Genomic DNA, 17,055 nt, shown 5'->3' with positions numbered 1-17,055 from the left:
AAACTAGATTCCACATATGTGATATCATGTGCTATTCGTCCTTCTCTGACTTTCTTCACCTAGTATGATCATCTCTCGGTCCATCCATGTAGCTGTAATGGCATTATTTCATTCCTTTTATGGCTGAGTAATATTTCTTTTGATTTCCCCTTTTGTAACCATAAGTTTGTTTTTTTTAATTTGTGAATCTATTCGGGTTTTATAAATAAGTTCACTTGGGCAGTCCTATTGTGGCACAGTGGAAACGAATCTGACTAGTACCCACGAGGACAGGGGTTTGATCCCTGAACTTGCTCAGTGGGTCAGGAATCCAGCATTGCCATGAGCTGTGGTGTAGGCTGCAGACGCAGCTTGGATCCCATGTTGCTGTGGCTGTGGTGTAGGCCAACAGCTGTGGCTCTGATTCTTGGAACTTCCATATACCATGGATGTGACCCTAAAAGGCCAAAAAAAAAAAAAAAAAGTTCATTGGTATCTTTTTTTTTTTTTCTTTTTATGGCTACACCTGGTTGCATATGTAAGTTCCCAGGCTAACGGTATGCAGCTTCAGGCCTATGCCAAAACCATCGCAACACTAGATCTCAGCTGCCTCTGTGACCTATGCCACAGCTATGGCAATGCCGGTATATTAAGGATTAACATACTGAGCAAGGCCAGGATTGAACCTGCATCCTCACAAAGACAATGTTGGGTCCTTAACCTACTGAGCCACAACAGGAACTCCCATTTGTATCATTTTTATAAGAGTCCACACATAAGTGATATCATATGTTACTTGTCTTTCTCTGTCTGTCCTAGTCACATCTATCTGGCTGTCTGCATGATAACTGTGATCATAAAATAATACCCCCAGGAGGGCATGGTCCATGCCCTGCTCTGGTATGAGAGGTCTGGCTACAAGCACAAGAGACCATGTATGCTCAGGATATTCTGTCTCTCCTGCTATGCCCAAAAGCTTGAAGAAATGGTTCCTCGAGTCTTTCATTCAGCTAGCATTTACCACTATGTTGGTGCTGGGGTTTCAAAATACAAAGCATAGGGAGTTCCTGTCATAGCTCAGTGGTAATGAACTTGACTGGTATCCATGAGGATGCAGGTTCGATCCCTGGCCTCACTCAGTGGGTTAAGGATACTGCATTGCTGTGGCTGTGGTGTAGGCTGGCAGCTGCAGCCCCAATTCAACCCCAGCCTGGGAACTTCCAAATGCTGCAGGTGAGGCCCTGAAAAGAAAAAAAAAAAATATATATATATATATATATATATGTATATATATATATATATGTATAAAAGCTAACTGATGCCCTCAAGGAGGCTGTACCAGGCCAAGTACATGGTCCCCATAATCTATATCCATTGCTCCTCCCCACTGAACAAAAGCTGGCTAACAACCCAGACGAGGCATCAAGTGTGCTCCCTCCACAAAGGTGGCTTCAGTATGTGCAGATGCAACTTCTAGACAAGTCCCCAGAAACCTTTCAGCACTGCAGCCCCCAAGCTCTGCTTCTGAGAACTGGAGCCACCAAGCAGCTGCTGACAGATTACCAAACAGTCCATACTGACCTTAGCCTCTGAATACAGTTCCACTGTTCTGTCAGCCTACCTGCCTCTTCCTGACCTGTCTAGCAAATTCCTCCTTCTCCAATATCAGAGAAATTCTCCCTCCTCTTTGAAGCCTTCCCTGGCTTGCTCGGGAAGGCTTCAGTTTTTCTTTATGTGAAACCTTTGTACTCCATGCAGGGAAACAAAGTCTGGTCTAGGCACATAATTTCTGGAAGCTTTGGGCACTGAGGAACCTGAGGACAGGGGTGCCTATGCAGGCTGTATCCTCTAAGATGGATAGAATAGAACTGCCTATGCCCTACATGTAAGAAGATGGGTTGCTGTTCCCCATCAAAATGTGGGGCATGTTTGTTCCCTTTAAATCTGGGCAGGTGATCACTGTGGTTGAAGGATGCTGTGTGACTTCCAGGCTAGGTTACTACACTGACAGCCTCTGCCTTCTACTCTCAGGATGCTTATTCTGGGCACCCAAGAGGAGGCTGTAGCTGGCCAGGTACAGAGATGCCAGCTAATACCCAGCATCAACCATGAGACCAAGGAGTGAAGGAGCCTTTGGGCGATTCCCAGCTTAGCCCTGGAGCTGCTCTCGATGACTACTCATGGGACAGAGAGGTCCCCACAGAGCCCTGCCCAAACTGCAGATTTATGAGCAAGGCAAACTGTCATTTTGCTAAGCCACAGAAGTCTTGGGGTGATTTGTTCTGTAGCATTACAGCAGTGTCTCTCAGCTCTATAGGTCCAGCTCCCAGCACAGGACATGACCAGAACAGTCACTTCATGAATGTTTCAGTGACTGGCTCTATGAATGGTCCTTTGACCTTCAGCCACAGCTGGCTTTGTAGCTTTGGTAACATGCATAGCCTGCTACTTGGTATTGCCACGAAGCTCTTGCTCAGAAGGCCCCGCCCCATTCTGTGATGCTGCCCCCTACAACCTCTGCTCCCAGGCTCCCTCGCTGAGCCTTTGGTCCAAGGGAGGCCTAGCTCCCCGGCCTTGCTCAGACAGCTCCCACTCCCAGACATGAGCACTGTGGGGGTGCTCGCTCACCCCTTCTCTGAGTAGCTCTGTGATATCCCATAGGAATGAAAGTGCTTCCATCGTGGTTCCATCTTGGCATGTTCTGACCATAATTTTTTACAGATCTCCCAGCCATAGGCCTTCAGGGACCCCCACCTCTGCTGCATGTTGGTTGGAAGCCGTAGTCCTTCATCCACCCCAGGAAATACCTGTGGGCGCTTGTGACACACTCTTCCCCTGTCCTGCCCAGAAGTGCCTCCTCAGAGGCCAGGTGGCCCAGGCATCAGAAAAGGACAACCTGTTTCATCTCTGAACAGCAAACAAAGAGAGCTGGCTGGGATGGTGCCATGCTGGAGGAAAGGCTGTGATGGCCACTGGTGTCTGCATGAGTCACGCAAGACAGCATAGCAGCTGAAAGTCTCCCCGATCTCTGTGATCCGTGCAGATGCTGATGGCCATTCTCCATCCTCCTCTGCTCATTGCTACTCATCCAACAAGCACTTATCAAGGCCCTGCTCCATTCCAAGGTGTCCACAGGCTCTGCTTTGTTCTTTCCTTTTAGCAACGAGTCTGTTAACCTTGTTAACATCTCCCATGCCCTCCCACATGTCACTGGGGATTCCTTTTGTGTGTGTGTGTGTCTTTTTGCCATTTCTTGGGCCTCTCCCACAGCATATGGAGGGTCCCAGGATAGGGGTCCAATCGGAGCTGTAGCCACCGGCCTATGCCTACACCACAGCTCATGGCAACACCGGATCCTTAATCCACTGAGCAAGGCCAGAAATCGCACCTGCAACCTCATGGTCCCTAGTTGGATTCATTAACCACTGTGCCATGACGGGAACTCCTCACTGGGGATTCTTAAGCGGCAGGTTGTCCTCCCTCAGGCACTTCTCCCCAGCCCCGCCACTGTCCCCCACAGCCACCAGCACCAGCATCATCCATGCCCCTCCCGTGCTCACTGCCCTTACCCTGAGGAAAGAATCCAAAGCGCCGTTTTCCATGAACTCCGTGATGATCATGACGGGCCGGCTCTTGGTGACCACACCCTCCAGGCGAATGATGTTGGGATGGTCAAACTGGCCCATGATGCTTGCCTCACTTAGAAAGTCCCGACGCTGCTTCTCCGAATACCCGGCCTTCAGCGTCTTAATGGCCACATAGATTTCCCTTTTGCCCGGAAGTTTCAAGCGCCCCTTGTACACCTCTCCGAACTCTCCTGCAACAAGAATGCAATTATTATCTGCTTCCTTCTCAGTCTATGGCACCATGAGGGGGAAAGGAGGCAGCTTTTTGAGAATAATTGTGTTTCAAGCAGAATGGTGATTAAAGTGGCAGAAAGGAAATAGGGTTCTCTAATTATAACTGTGATGTCTTGGCTCTGATCAGTTCATGGCAAACACAGAAAAGACACCCAAAGATGCTCTTTACCTGGGATCTTAGACAGCCTGGGTAACTAACGTGAAGTTTCAGACTCTCTATGAGTTTGTTTTTCCCCATGTTTGGTTTTTCATCTGTGTCCCAGCTGAACAATTGAAATGAAATGGTCAGTTTCACTGTGGCAGAATCATAACTCAATTTTAGCAGAGCCTGGAGCAAGAATGTGCAGGGGCTTGGGGACATGCTCGGGTACTTTAGTCCTCTGAATGAGATGTATAGCGTTTATGTTCCGACATTACCCTGAAAGGCTTTGTGTCTGTTGGGTCCCTTGGAAGACAGACATGGAGGAGGCAGGAAGGGAAGTTAGAAGACACCGTGCAGAATAAAGGGGAGAAGAAGCAGGACTGCCAGAGCCCCAGATCACGGTGCAGATCTGACATTATGAAAAGAAAGGAGGAAGCAGGAATGGGAGAGGAGAGGCCCAGATGCAATGCAGATCTGGCTGATGCAGACCTGAAGTCTCACCCCATCCAGCAGGGAGCTGCAGAGTAAAGAGCGCCTGTTCCAGAAAGGCCCAGGCCCCAGCTTCCCACCATGCTCAGTCACTGGCTGTTGCCAAAGAGCTAAGCCCCTGTGGGGAAGTGGAGACAGATCCCAAAGGTGCTGCAGCTGGAGGCTGGCAGCGACCTGCACTTCTGGCAGCAGAATAGCAAATGGTTTTTCCAAGCACACACGAGCCACACACCTCCACGGGTGCCACAGCACTGAAACATTTCTGCAGTGAAATCACCCAGCGTAAAAACAATTCTGGTGACACTATTTCACAGCTGCTTAAAAAATCTGTTGCATCCCGTTAAATGTGCTTTCAAAAGTTATCTTGTGATTTAACTTGGTTTTGTAACTTTGGTTCTTTCGTAAAGCAGTTTCACATCTACTTCTAAGTGTATCACTGAAACGGGTGTCAAAGGCCTGATAGGAGAAACATGGCTTTCTGCTGGGAAAACTTTCTTTTTCACTTTCAGCTTCTGGAAGAAGATGATGGAGCAAACTGTGAGCGATCGGATAAATTACTGGCCACATTAGAAAAGCAAGATAACATCTGTGATTTGGTTGGGTGTTTCCTGTATTTTTCTACTACATGGATTGGAAGGTAGCTGCAGGAAAGGGCTTTGGATGCAAAACTGCTCCAGAGTCAAGGGAGCTTGTTACAATCTAGGGCTGGAGTAGAAGTTGGCTTAAGCACCATTAGGAAGATTTCAACATAGACCTACGATTGACAGCATGTGTGCTATTGGGTTTTGACCTTTAATCACAACTGTTTGAGGTCAGACCAAGTCTCATTCACGTCTGTAGCTTGCACACCGCACTACAGTATCTGGTATGAGACAGACATGACAATAAAAGCTGGGGCATCATATTTACTACTATTTGTTTGGCTTTCACTTTTCCCATCCTTGGGTTATAAACTGTTGGAGGCTCTAGCCCTGTTCTGTACAAAGGAAACATAACTACCAGTATTTACTTTTTTACAAAAGGATATCCTTCTATAGCCAAACTCGCTATGACCATAACTGGGGGAGGGGGGGTGATGATTAGAAATAGGACATCCATCCTGTGGAAGGCCATAAGCTAATGAAAATTAAGAGAAGAGTGAAATGTATTGACTTCAAATAATGTCCACATTACATTTCTCAGTGAAAAGGAAATGAAGAGCAAGTTATAGAATGTGATCCGTAGTATATGCCTATGTAGGAGGTGCATGCATATGCCAAAAAAAAATTATGGAAAAAATTCACAGCAACTTTATTTTCAGTTTCATATTATTTAAAAATAGCTATACTAGAATGGCAGGGATAGAAGTGGGGAAGTACAGATTGGTAAACATAGTTACTTCTGTGTTGTTTAAATTGTTACAATAAGCATTGGTTTTGTAGCTCAAAGGAGTAAAATTTAAAGTACTAAATAACAATCACTTGTCCTCTATGTGTGTGCTTGTGTATGTATGCATACCTATATGTGTATATACATGTATATATATGTCTATATGAATCTGTGCATGTACTGTATATATGTGTCTATATGCCTTGTGTATATACTGTATATGTGCATGTATCTATAGGCATGAGTGCATATATTGTATATCTGCATGTGTCTATAGGCATGCGTGTATATACTGTATATCTGCATGAATCTATACGCATAAGTGCATATATTGTATATATGCATGTGCCTATATGATTGTGCATATGTTGTGTATATGCATGTCTCTATATGCATGTGTCTATATACTATATATATGGGCATGTCTATATGCACATGTGCACATACTATGTATATGGATTTGTCTCTCTATATGTGTATGGACATATATATACGTATGTGTGTGTGGATATATATGGAATCCATCTCTCTGACACCTCAACCTAGTAGGTATTCAATAACTATGAGCTGAATGAATAAAAATTGCATATTTAATAAGCATACTAATTGAAGAATATCAGTACATTTTTTTGTTGCCATACTAATGAGTTCTATTTTCTTTTAGTAAAAAGACCCAATTGAGAGTTGGAGAAAGTGTGCTAATATTGCTTGTTGGGGGAGATGATGCACTAATATGTATTGACCACTTACTATATGCCAGGCACTGTCTTGGGCTCTTTGCATGTCTTGTCTCATTAATCTTCACAACACCTTCATGAATAGGGCATTACTATGCCCATCTTACTAATAAGAGAGTGGAGGCACAAAGAAAACATAACTCCAAACCCTACTTCTGTGAGTCAGAGGCAGGGATGCCATCTGTGCCCATTGACTTTTCTTGCCATGCAACCTCTCAGAAGGTATGTTTAGTTAGCCATGCCACAGGAAACAGAGGTGAGTGGATGTGAAGTCACAATGCAGAGACCAGTATGCCCCAACTGTGCAGGTCCTAATCGCTCATATGCAGTTACTATCACAGCAACTCAGGAACTAGGGAATAGCAAACATGGTGGAACTACCTTAAAAATGTCATATTCATGGAAAGTTCCTATCTAGCTAGTCAGGAGAATATTTAGAATACTTAGGAATCAGTATAGTTATCAATTTCTACATCAGTATGGGGAGTTTGTAAAAGTGCTTTAGGTGAATATGCTATTCCCCCACCCCCCAACCCAAGCACTCTAGTTGAGGACTTCCATTCTATACCAGTGGTTCCCAAAGTTGGCTGCCCACTGCAGTGACCTGGGGGGCTTCAAAGTACAGAAGCCTGGGTCCTACCTCCAGGAATTCTAATTAGTTGGTCAGGGTGCAGCCTGGGCATGGACATATTTAAAAGCTGCCTGTAGGATCAGCTACATAATTTGCAGGCCCTGGTGCCAAATGAAAATGCAGGACTCCTTGTTCAAAATTTATTACAAATTCCAAGACTGTGATAACCGAGCATTAAACTAAGCCTGAGCCTTCAGGAGCATGGGGCCCCTGTGCAATTGCACTGCTCACAGGCCCATGAAGCTAGGCCTGGCTGCCCTGGTGGTTCTGAGGGGCAGCCAAGGTGGAGAGCCATAGGTCTAAAGGAACCATGCATATTTCAAATGGATTAGGGAACAGCCAAAGGCCCTGAAGAATCATGAATTCTACTCTCCACACTTGAATTCTCTTGAAAGCAGTGCTTGCATACAAGCTGCCTCTCATTGCACAGGGCCTGACACATGTGGGCTTTGTAGACATGAGCAGGGAGAAAGAAGAGAAGGAAGGAAGAAACAGGTGAAGATGTGGTTTTTTTCCATCTACAAAGTACAGCGCAGGCCACATACATTCCTTTCCTAATTGACAGGTGTCATGTCATTGTTTAATCTTTGTGGTTGATTGGGCTTCAGGTGCAGTGCTCCTAGTTCTTTCGCTCTAAATTATATCCTCTGTAGAGGTCTTATCATATCGTTTTTAGAAATTATAAAATGGGAATTCCTGCTATGTGGCAGCGGGTTAAGGATCAGGTGTTGCTGCAGCTATGGCTCAGATTTGATCACTTGGCTCAAGGACTTCCATTTGTCTAGGGTGTGGCCAAAAAAAAAAAAAAAGAAGTTATAAAATAAAAATGTGCTCTCTTGACAGGATTTTTGGAGCAGTGAAATTACTCTATAGGAAACTATAATGGTGGATACACATCATTATTCATTTGTCCAAACCCACAAAATGTACGACATTAAGAGCGAACCTTAGCTATGAACCGTGGGTGATAATTGTGTATCAATGTAGGTTCGTCATTTATAACACTCTGTCTGTATTATTTGTTCCACTCTGCTGGGGGATGTTGATAATGGGGAGGAGGCTATGCCTGTGTGGGGAAGAGGGTATGTAGAAATTCCTTTACTTTCCACTCCATTTTGCCATGAACCTAAACCTTCCCTAAAAAAGATAGTCTTTTTTTTTTTAAAAGCGCCCTCCTTGGGTAGGGAGAGATAGGTTCTGTGTGTCACAGCTCTCGAAAATCTGCTCCATAATCATTGGAAAGCAGTGGCTTCAAGAATGGTGATTCTGTAAAAATAGCTCCTTTTCTAGGTCTGACAAAGAAATGATTTCTTATTCTCCAAGCGCAGAAGTTTGTAAGCCACCACCTGCAAAGGAAGTCACTTAATCTACAGTCCTCACTTGGAGGCTGGGCTCCACCTGTGCAGCTGGGGCAAACTCTGGCCAGAAGAAGAAACCCTGGACAAGGAAGCTCAAGTCTATGCCAGCTCCCGCCCCCCGTCCCCCTACCCCATCCCTGCCCCTGACTTCAGGTGAGGCACTTCCCTGGTTCAGCCTCAGCCTTTTCAGCCTCGTAGGACAAAAAGAAATGATCAACTGTAGGGCCTTCCTCATAGGGTGTGGGGTCTGTGAGAAAGTGTTTTCTAACTACACACTGTTGAAGACACAGGTGGGTGGTGGTTTTTTGTGGGGTTTTTTTTGTTTTGTTTTGGTTTTTTTTTTGGGTTTTTTTGGCTTTTTGCCTTTTCTAGGGCCGCTTCCCGCGGCATATGGAAGTTCCCAGGCTAGGGGTCTAATTGGAGCTGTAGCCACCGGCCTAGGCCAGAGCCACAGCAACGGGAGATCCGAGCCACGTCTGCAACGTACACCACAGCTCACGGCAACGCCAGATCCCCAACCCACTGAGCAAGGGCAGGGATCGAACCCACAACCCCATGGTTCCTAGTCGGATTGGTTAACCACTGCGCCATGATGGGAGCTACACCACAGCTCACGGCAACGCCAGATCCCCAACCCACTGAGCAAGGGCAGGGATCGAACCCACAACCCCATGGTTCCTAGTCGGATTGGTTAACCACTGCGCCACGATAGGAGCTCTGGGTGGTGGTTTTAAAAAGACAAGCCAAGGATGGGGAGTGGGGATAGGGGTGGGCATAGAGAGTTGGGGGTAGACAGTGGGGGCAGGGAAGGGGGAGGAGCATGGGGTGGGAAGTGGGCAATGGGTACTAGAAAAAAGAGGAAAACTAGGCTTCTGCAGCCAAGTAGGACTTGAAGGAGGCTGATCCAAAACACAGCAGAACATCTTGTTGGGGGGGGGGGGACATCCCCCTGCCAGGTGTCTGGGCATGGAGGTTTCTCCAGGTTGGCCAAGGGCACTAAAGTCTGGGGGCTCTAGCCCCCCAGCACCCTCACGGGCTCCTAGGGAATGGATGTCAATAGGCCATTATTAGTAACAAAAAGAAAACCAAGGCCTTGTGTCACTTGCAATCTGACTACTGTCACCTGTGATCTTTGACTTCGAGTTCAAATATTATGCTCTGGGAACTACTTTTGCTTTTTTGGACACCTTTCCTATAATTAGGAACAGAACTTGAGGTCTGTTGTGCTTTGATTTGCTATCATCTGAACTCTAAAGAGATTCCTTTTACATGAGCTCCAAATCATGGCCATCCATTTTTGTCTTTTTTTTTTTTTCCTTTTTAGGGTTGGCTAGGGGTTGAATCGGAGCTACAGCTGCAGGCCTATACCACAGCCACAGCAACACTGGGTCTGAGCCACATCTGTGACCTATGCCGCAGATTGAAGCAATGCCAGCTCCTTAACCCACTGAGTGAGGCTGGGGATCGAACCCACATCCTTATGGATACTAACTGGGTTCTTAACCCATTGAGCCACAATGGTAACTCCCATTTTTCATCTTTTTAATAGAATTCTTAATATTTAGAAAGTATTTTCAACAAATCAGGTATTCACATCATACGCAAAATAGATACTTATAGGGAAGGACTGGGTAGTGATAATGGTTGGTTCTTTCTATGCAGCTCCTTGACAGTAATTTCAGGCAACCTACTTTTGGTCTGGCTGGACTGTGATTGGCATGCATCTTTGCAGCTGAACTTGGACCCGCTCCTCTCGGCTAGGACCCAGCTCTAGTTTTGGGCCAGTTTAGTGCCAGGGGCTCTTTGCAGTGGTTCTCAAATTGTGGTTCCTGCCCAAGAGCATCAGCATCACCTGGGGACTTGTTAGAAAATGCACATTTTGGAGCCCTTCCTATACCTACTCGATAGGAAGCTCAGTGGGTCAGGCCCACTGACTTGGGTTTTAACTGGCCCTAGGTGATTCTGATGGCTTGCTCCAGTTTGAGAACGGTGGCCCCCAAGGCTGTCAGGTGAGGGTTATTTAGCCAATTCCTGTTCTTGCCCTCCTAGAGAGCTACTGAAATGATTAAATGATTCCCTACAAGTTTCAGCTCATTGCCAGGTGCTCTTTCCTACCTTCTTTGACAAAGTGAGGAAGAGAGAAAAATTGGTTCAGCAGCATTAAATGCCTCAACTATTATATATAAAATCAGAAGGAAAGAATTTTCAATTTTTGAAAATGAAACATTCAGCCTGCCAGCAGGTATTTCAAGCAGTAGCTGTTGGCTATGTGCATCGTGGATCTACACACTACTTCACTCTTTTTTTTTAGCAGCAGCATTTTGAAGTCACAAACTGCCTTAGGGGTGGAAAAGGGAAAGCAGAGCTTCTCGTTACTAATTCAAGCTTCCACTAGAAGAGAAAATTTTAAAGAATTAATTTAAACAAGGTTTTAAAGTATGATTTCCAGCAAGTTTTAACACACTCACCTGTGTGTGCAAGATAGGTATGGCTAAACAAGGGTTAGTTAAAACCAAGACAGGCATTCCACCACCTCTTGACCCTGCACCCAGGACAGACATTACTAATGGATCATAAACCTATTTCTCCTTCTCAGAAAAACTCTGCACGTACCCATGCCCAGGCTGCTGGAGTTGGTAGAGTCAGGGAATCTAATTAATAGCCATGGTGCCTACAACACTTAATACCTTGATGGGATAATAAACTAGTTTTCTCTTTTCCCAAAGCTTTTTTGCAGTCATTAGAAAATCACACACCTAGATATTACTTATTATTTTCTTAGCATAAGCAAGCGATGTAATTAAAAATGCTAAATATCTTGGCTCTCATTACTCTCCTTCTTAAGGTAATAACTGATCATATTAGAATAGGAGGACTGGAGAATGGGACAGAAATATTCTAGGAAGACCAGGCTCTCCTCAGGGAATTTGGGACATCTTTGTGGCACCACTGTATGGGCATACTGAGTTCTAGGAGAGTATCATTCCCAGCCAGGAGGCTTGGGTATTCCAAACAGTTAGATACAGTTTGCAATGTCTCTATAAACTTAACTGCTCTCTTCCAGAACAGTAATGAAAATGGTAGATAGTGTGGGAGTAACATTTATCAGACTAAGATCAACCATATCTAGGTTTCAATTCTTGCTCTATGATTAACTCAACAGGCAATAATGGCTTTTAGCAAGCTGATACCCTACCAGTTTACATACGCATGCAGGCATACATGCACGCACACACACACACATGCACGCACACACACACACAAATGCTAACTCACAGGGCTAACATGGCTATTATGAGAGTTAAATTGGACAATACTTATAAAGTATGTACATGAAGACTCTAAAGAGTGCATGCCAGCTATACAAATTATAATTACTGATGACATCTGCTTAATTTGCTTTTCTAGAAATTCTCCTGGCTATGACTCATACCCTCATGCTGACCATCTTCACTCTGAAGGAGCCCAAGAGAGTCAGTCTGGCAGGTGACTTTCTACCAAATCATTCCCAAGAAACCCATCCTCTTCTTCAAAAAGAGGTGGTGGGCCTTGCTGGCCCCATTCCACATTCCATCTCTATACATCCCAAATTCCCTTTCCTTACCTAGTCCTCTCCCAGTAAACCTCCTTCTCCTTCACAATAAGCCAATGGTGGAAATGTTAAATTGGCAGATGCTGGAGTCAGGAAAGGATGTGTTAATTCATTAAAATGCAGTTGGCATGTTTCCTCTTGGTGACATCTCCTGGTGACAACTCTACCTAGATTTTCATGCATATGTCATACTAGGAGCTGCTACATACAGTTGTGTAGGTTGCTCATTGCACAACCAAGGAGCACCATTAATGCTGTAGGGATCTACTATGCATGGAGGCTCTGGTTTATGCTCTGGGCATGTCTACAGATAAAACTGATCAGAATTAAGCAGTAGATCAGAACTTCATGAGTCAACTGAAGTTGACTATGAATGACTCCTGTTAGTCAGATTCATGGTTAGAAAGAACCGACATTCTCCAAAGACAACAGATGGCCTCCTGCCCTCTCTAAAGAGACTTCAACAATTCCCATCTGCAAAGAAAAGAGGAGGGGTCAGCCTTCCTCATTCCATTAGGCTTTTTTCAGAGCATTGAATGACTCATGATCTCATGACCTCTCTAGTTTCTCTCCATTCTCCCAGACTCAACCCCGTTCTCCTAATTCTTATACCTGATAAGGTTTTCCCTCAAGTACATTCAACTGTATGCAACAAATATTTATTTGAGCATCTGAGTACCACATACCAGGCTAGGCATGGGACTAACACAAGCACTAAAGTTTTACCACCTCCATGGAACTTTGAGCATGATGATAAAAGAGGGGCACTAAACAAATAATTACATAATGAGTAATGAGCTAATTATATAGTTGACCCCTGGATAACATGGGTTTAAACTGCATGGGTCCACTTACATGAAAACTTTTTTTTTTTTTGATAAATAGGTAATATGTGTTTGGTTGAATCCAGAGATGTAGAACCATGGATATGGAGAACTGACTATAAAGATAGGCTCAAATTTTCAACTGTGCAGGGGTGAGGGGTGGTGTTGGTGCCCCTAACCCCTATATTGTTCAAGGGTCAAGTGTAATTCAATCCTCTTGGCTGGTGCCACACCTGACTCACAGTCATATATATATATATATATATATATATATATGCATTTACACACTGCAGAGTTTACTTCCTTACTGCCCTAGATCCCAGCACCTGCCACCCCAAGCCATCTCCACATTTCCAAGCTCCATAACTGATTTTCATGCCTTGGAGTTCCTATCCACCCTTTCCCATCAGCCCTTCCAATCCAATCTAAACACTGCATCTATCAGATTCATCTCCCCCACCCCTCATTCCCACCATCAAGCCCTTATTCCTCCTGTCCAGGGCTGCATGGTCTCTGGCCCCTGCTCTTAGCTCTCGGTCACCTCCCCTCCTCTCTTGGGGTGGGACTGCATCTGTGTTGGGTAATAACACATCAAACTAGTACTGTTAGGTGTTACATGTGTTTTTCAGCAGCCGCCACAGTCACAGGCATGAAATCAATGTTTGGTGAATGAGGATCTTTTTGAATTCTCAAACTAACCCTTCCTACAACAGACACAGCCCTCTCCTCTGGGTCTAAACTCAGCGAGAATGGGCCAGTTCCTCTGCAACCTCTTTGAAATTATCTTGCACATTCCAGAAGGCCAGAGTGTGCTGGTAAGCGTCCAACTACCAGCTCCAGAAAACAAAGATACAAGACCCTTGATTTGTAGAATGTGCCAAGTCTCATGGTGTAAACACTCCCCCTATGGCTGATGTCAAACCACCAACACAATATCACTGAAAAAAGATGCACATGACTGGCTCTCAAGAGGCAGCGTGAACTAGCTCCAGCACACCACTGCTGGGAGATCATGGTCATTTCTCTCCTTAAGTCATTTAATTTTTCCTCTTTGGTCTCATCCACTCATGAGTTTGACAAAAACTTACTTTTTCTATTAGTGTCCATCCTTGAAAGCTCAGGCCAAAGGTGGTTTCCTTTGTGAAGTCTTCCTGATCTCCCCCACTCACTCCCAGAACTCACTCTGTATTGACCCCACACATTAGACATGCCTGGGGGGTGGGCTGTGTGGAAGGGTGAGTGTGTTATGGGTCTGTTTCTCACCAAGACTGTCAGACCTCTGAGCGGGAGAGTGTCTGTTCATCTCTGGGACTCTACATACAGCACATGAAAAGTACACAAGAATAAGAGTTTGTTGAGGGAAGGAGGGAGGGAATAGAATGAAGGAAGGGGAATTGACTTTGAATCTTCTTCTCATGTTGTGTCACCATTTTGCCCCCTGCCGGAATCTGTCAGGTGGCTAAGGGAAATATTGCCAATTACGTTACATAAACGTTAATGCATGAAATTCTTTTTCTTTTTTAACTCATTCTTTTTTTTTTTAACTTGACCTTCACACCAGCTCCCTGAGCACAAAGTGAAGTCAGACTCAGTGAGGCAGGGTGTGGGAGAAGCTGGAGTGGTGACAGAGAGAAAGAATTGAGGACAGGGAGAGATTAACTCCAGCCAGGAGTATCTCCTATTGAAACTGCATCAAGTTACACGTAGTGAATTCATAGCCACAGGGATTAGCTCTGTAATTTATGAATTGAGAACAGATGGGTGTCTGGTAGAGGATGGTCAGCAGCAACTTGGCAGAAGTCTTCATCCCAAGCTGCTGGGCCTCTTAGAAACTGTGAAATGTCTCAATTCCTCCCCAGGACCAGGTGAGCCATGGTGAGGATGGAGCCCTCTCTGAGCAGAATGCACAAACAGGGCAGCGTCAGCAAAGGCTACACAGAGATGGTGGGTGAAGGATGGAGCAGGGCCACAGACAGTCTCTTTATAGGCATCTGGCAGTTAGTTTCAATTCCCTGGCAGGATCATAAAGGGAAAAGGTTCTTTACTCCTCCTCTGACAAAGGTATGATGGGGGCTATGTACTCTCAGGGATGAAATACAGTTCAGAACTCATTGCTCTAAGCACATGACATGAATGACAACATTAAAATCACTAAAACCATCCCCACATGACATAACAGAAACGAACAATGTGGAGAAACAGGGTGAGGGGCTGAAAGCCCTCCCCGTAGCACGCTTCCAAGTTTACTGGAGAGATCTTAGCCCCTACGAGTGATCAAGTTTATCCGGGATCCAGCCTTCCAAGGCATGATCCTTAGGTCTGCCAGCAACTACAGGGGAAGAGAAAATTATCTGCACAGAAGTGAAAGCTGTGATTCAGTAACATATTTCATTAAAGTCAATAGGAAATCTGTATAGACTCATGTAGATTAGATTATGGTCAGCCAGCTGGAACTCATGAGGGGTTGATAGGAAAAGAGTGGTTTGTCCAGACCAGGAGAGTTCCAGCACCCACCACAGTGATGCCACAAGGTTGGAGCTCTTTAAGAGGAAACCCAGAGCATGAACACAGTGGCTTAATGGAGCAAGCTTTCAAATGTGACTTCCAATTTCACAGATGGGTTTTTGACCCCTCAGTGTATTAAGAGAGGCAATGAATGGAAGAAGGGTGACTTTCCCCCTAAAGATTATATATGGAGTGGCTGTCTGGAAGATTTCATTAAACATATTTTATGGAGTTAAAATATTATTCAAAGAGGCAATCCCATAGCTCTCCAAATATTGACATGAAAAAGCATTTCCAGATGTAGGAACTACAAAGAAGAATAGAGCATATGAGTGAAGAGAGCCTGAACAATGGCTAATACAATTTAAAGAAGAGAAGACAAAGTTAGAAAGAGGACACAAAGCAAACACACCTTTTAAGAAGATACAGAAAAGACAGCAGAGGGGGCAGTAAAGAGATCACTTCCAAAGAAATAATATTTGGGGATATTTTATTCATTTACATTAATAACGTTGGAGCCATTGCCCAACTGACTCAATGACTGATCCTTTGAAGGAAGGTGAACATTTTAGATTAGTCTTTAAGTAAAATTTCCTAAGAGCATCTCAGGCAGTTACTTCTCTTTTGAGCTGGGTTTCTATTCCAATGCAGTGGGATGGATGATAGCACACATTTCTTGGGAGTGAAATTTGTCTCATGTTATCAACCATATCATAGATCTTTTCCAGAAAATGTGGCTACGGGTAGACTTTCTTTAGGGAACAGTGGTCCCTCTTCAGTACATCATGGTCTGTCTCCAAATCCACTGAAAATGAGGGGAAAAGATCTTGACCCAAAGCTATGGAGAATTGGTGTCAGTGAGTGGGATGCTAGGTCCAGCCTCTAAAAATTTCTATTCCTATCAAAATCTTCTCAACTGATTCTTCTCATCTGCATTTGGTGGTCCATTTCCAGAGCTACTTCTGCATCTTTTAAAACTAGAGCTGACTTCTCTGCACCACCAAATAAACTTGGACACCATGTAAAGATCTCCCAAAGATCCCTAGACACACACTGTAGACAGCTTAGATGCATCCTCTGGGGAAAAAGATGGTAGAGAAGACCCAGAGTGATGGGCAGGGGATATCTGGACATAAAGAGAGCAGAAACAAGGGAGGGGAGAGCCATACCTGCTCCGATGACCTCTTCGATTTTCACAAAAGAGACATCAATCTCCTTGGCAAACTCCCGGACAGCTTCATTGGGGTCCTCATAAGTGAAGGGGTCAATGTAGATCTTCATCCCTGGGGAGCCTTTTTGGAGGAGATAAGCAGGGTTAACATCCCAAAGAGGACATGGTGGTCATTAAGTCCTGGCTGATGTCTCCAGCAGTAAGGCTGTGGCTGGGGGCGGGGGTGGGGGGGGCGTCTCTCCTATACCTCAGGCTGCCTCTCTCCTTGCCTGACTTCCCCATCTCCCCTCCCTCTGGGCCACGCTAGCCTGGTTCTCTGTCCTCTAACTTCTCCTCCATATTTTCTTCTGTTTTTGAGCTCTTGATGAAATGTGGAGCAGATTACTTATAAGTGACAGA

General features: G+C 44.9%; 1 protein-coding gene across 1 annotated transcript in view; it reads right to left on the bottom strand.

Moving 5' to 3' along the window:
- EPHB1 (EPH receptor B1) overlaps positions 1 to 17,055 on the bottom strand; it is a 307,377-nt gene that overhangs the window by 56,782 nt on the left and 233,540 nt on the right. Inside the window, exons 10-11 of the mRNA XM_047752118.1 lie at positions 16,655 to 16,777; positions 3,549 to 3,796 (exon numbers count right to left, since the gene is read on the bottom strand). Of these exons, the coding sequence (XP_047608074.1) occupies positions 3,549 to 3,796; positions 16,655 to 16,777 (371 nt within the window). The remainder of the gene's footprint in view (positions 1 to 3,548; positions 3,797 to 16,654; positions 16,778 to 17,055) is intronic.

This window comes from Phacochoerus africanus, chromosome 1 (assembly GCF_016906955.1).
Source record: "Phacochoerus africanus isolate WHEZ1 chromosome 1, ROS_Pafr_v1, whole genome shotgun sequence".
In the NCBI taxonomy this organism is placed as follows: domain Eukaryota; kingdom Metazoa; phylum Chordata; class Mammalia; order Artiodactyla; family Suidae; genus Phacochoerus; species Phacochoerus africanus.
Note: the sequence above shows the minus strand (reverse complement) of the source record. Positions and strands in the feature narration are given on the sequence as shown.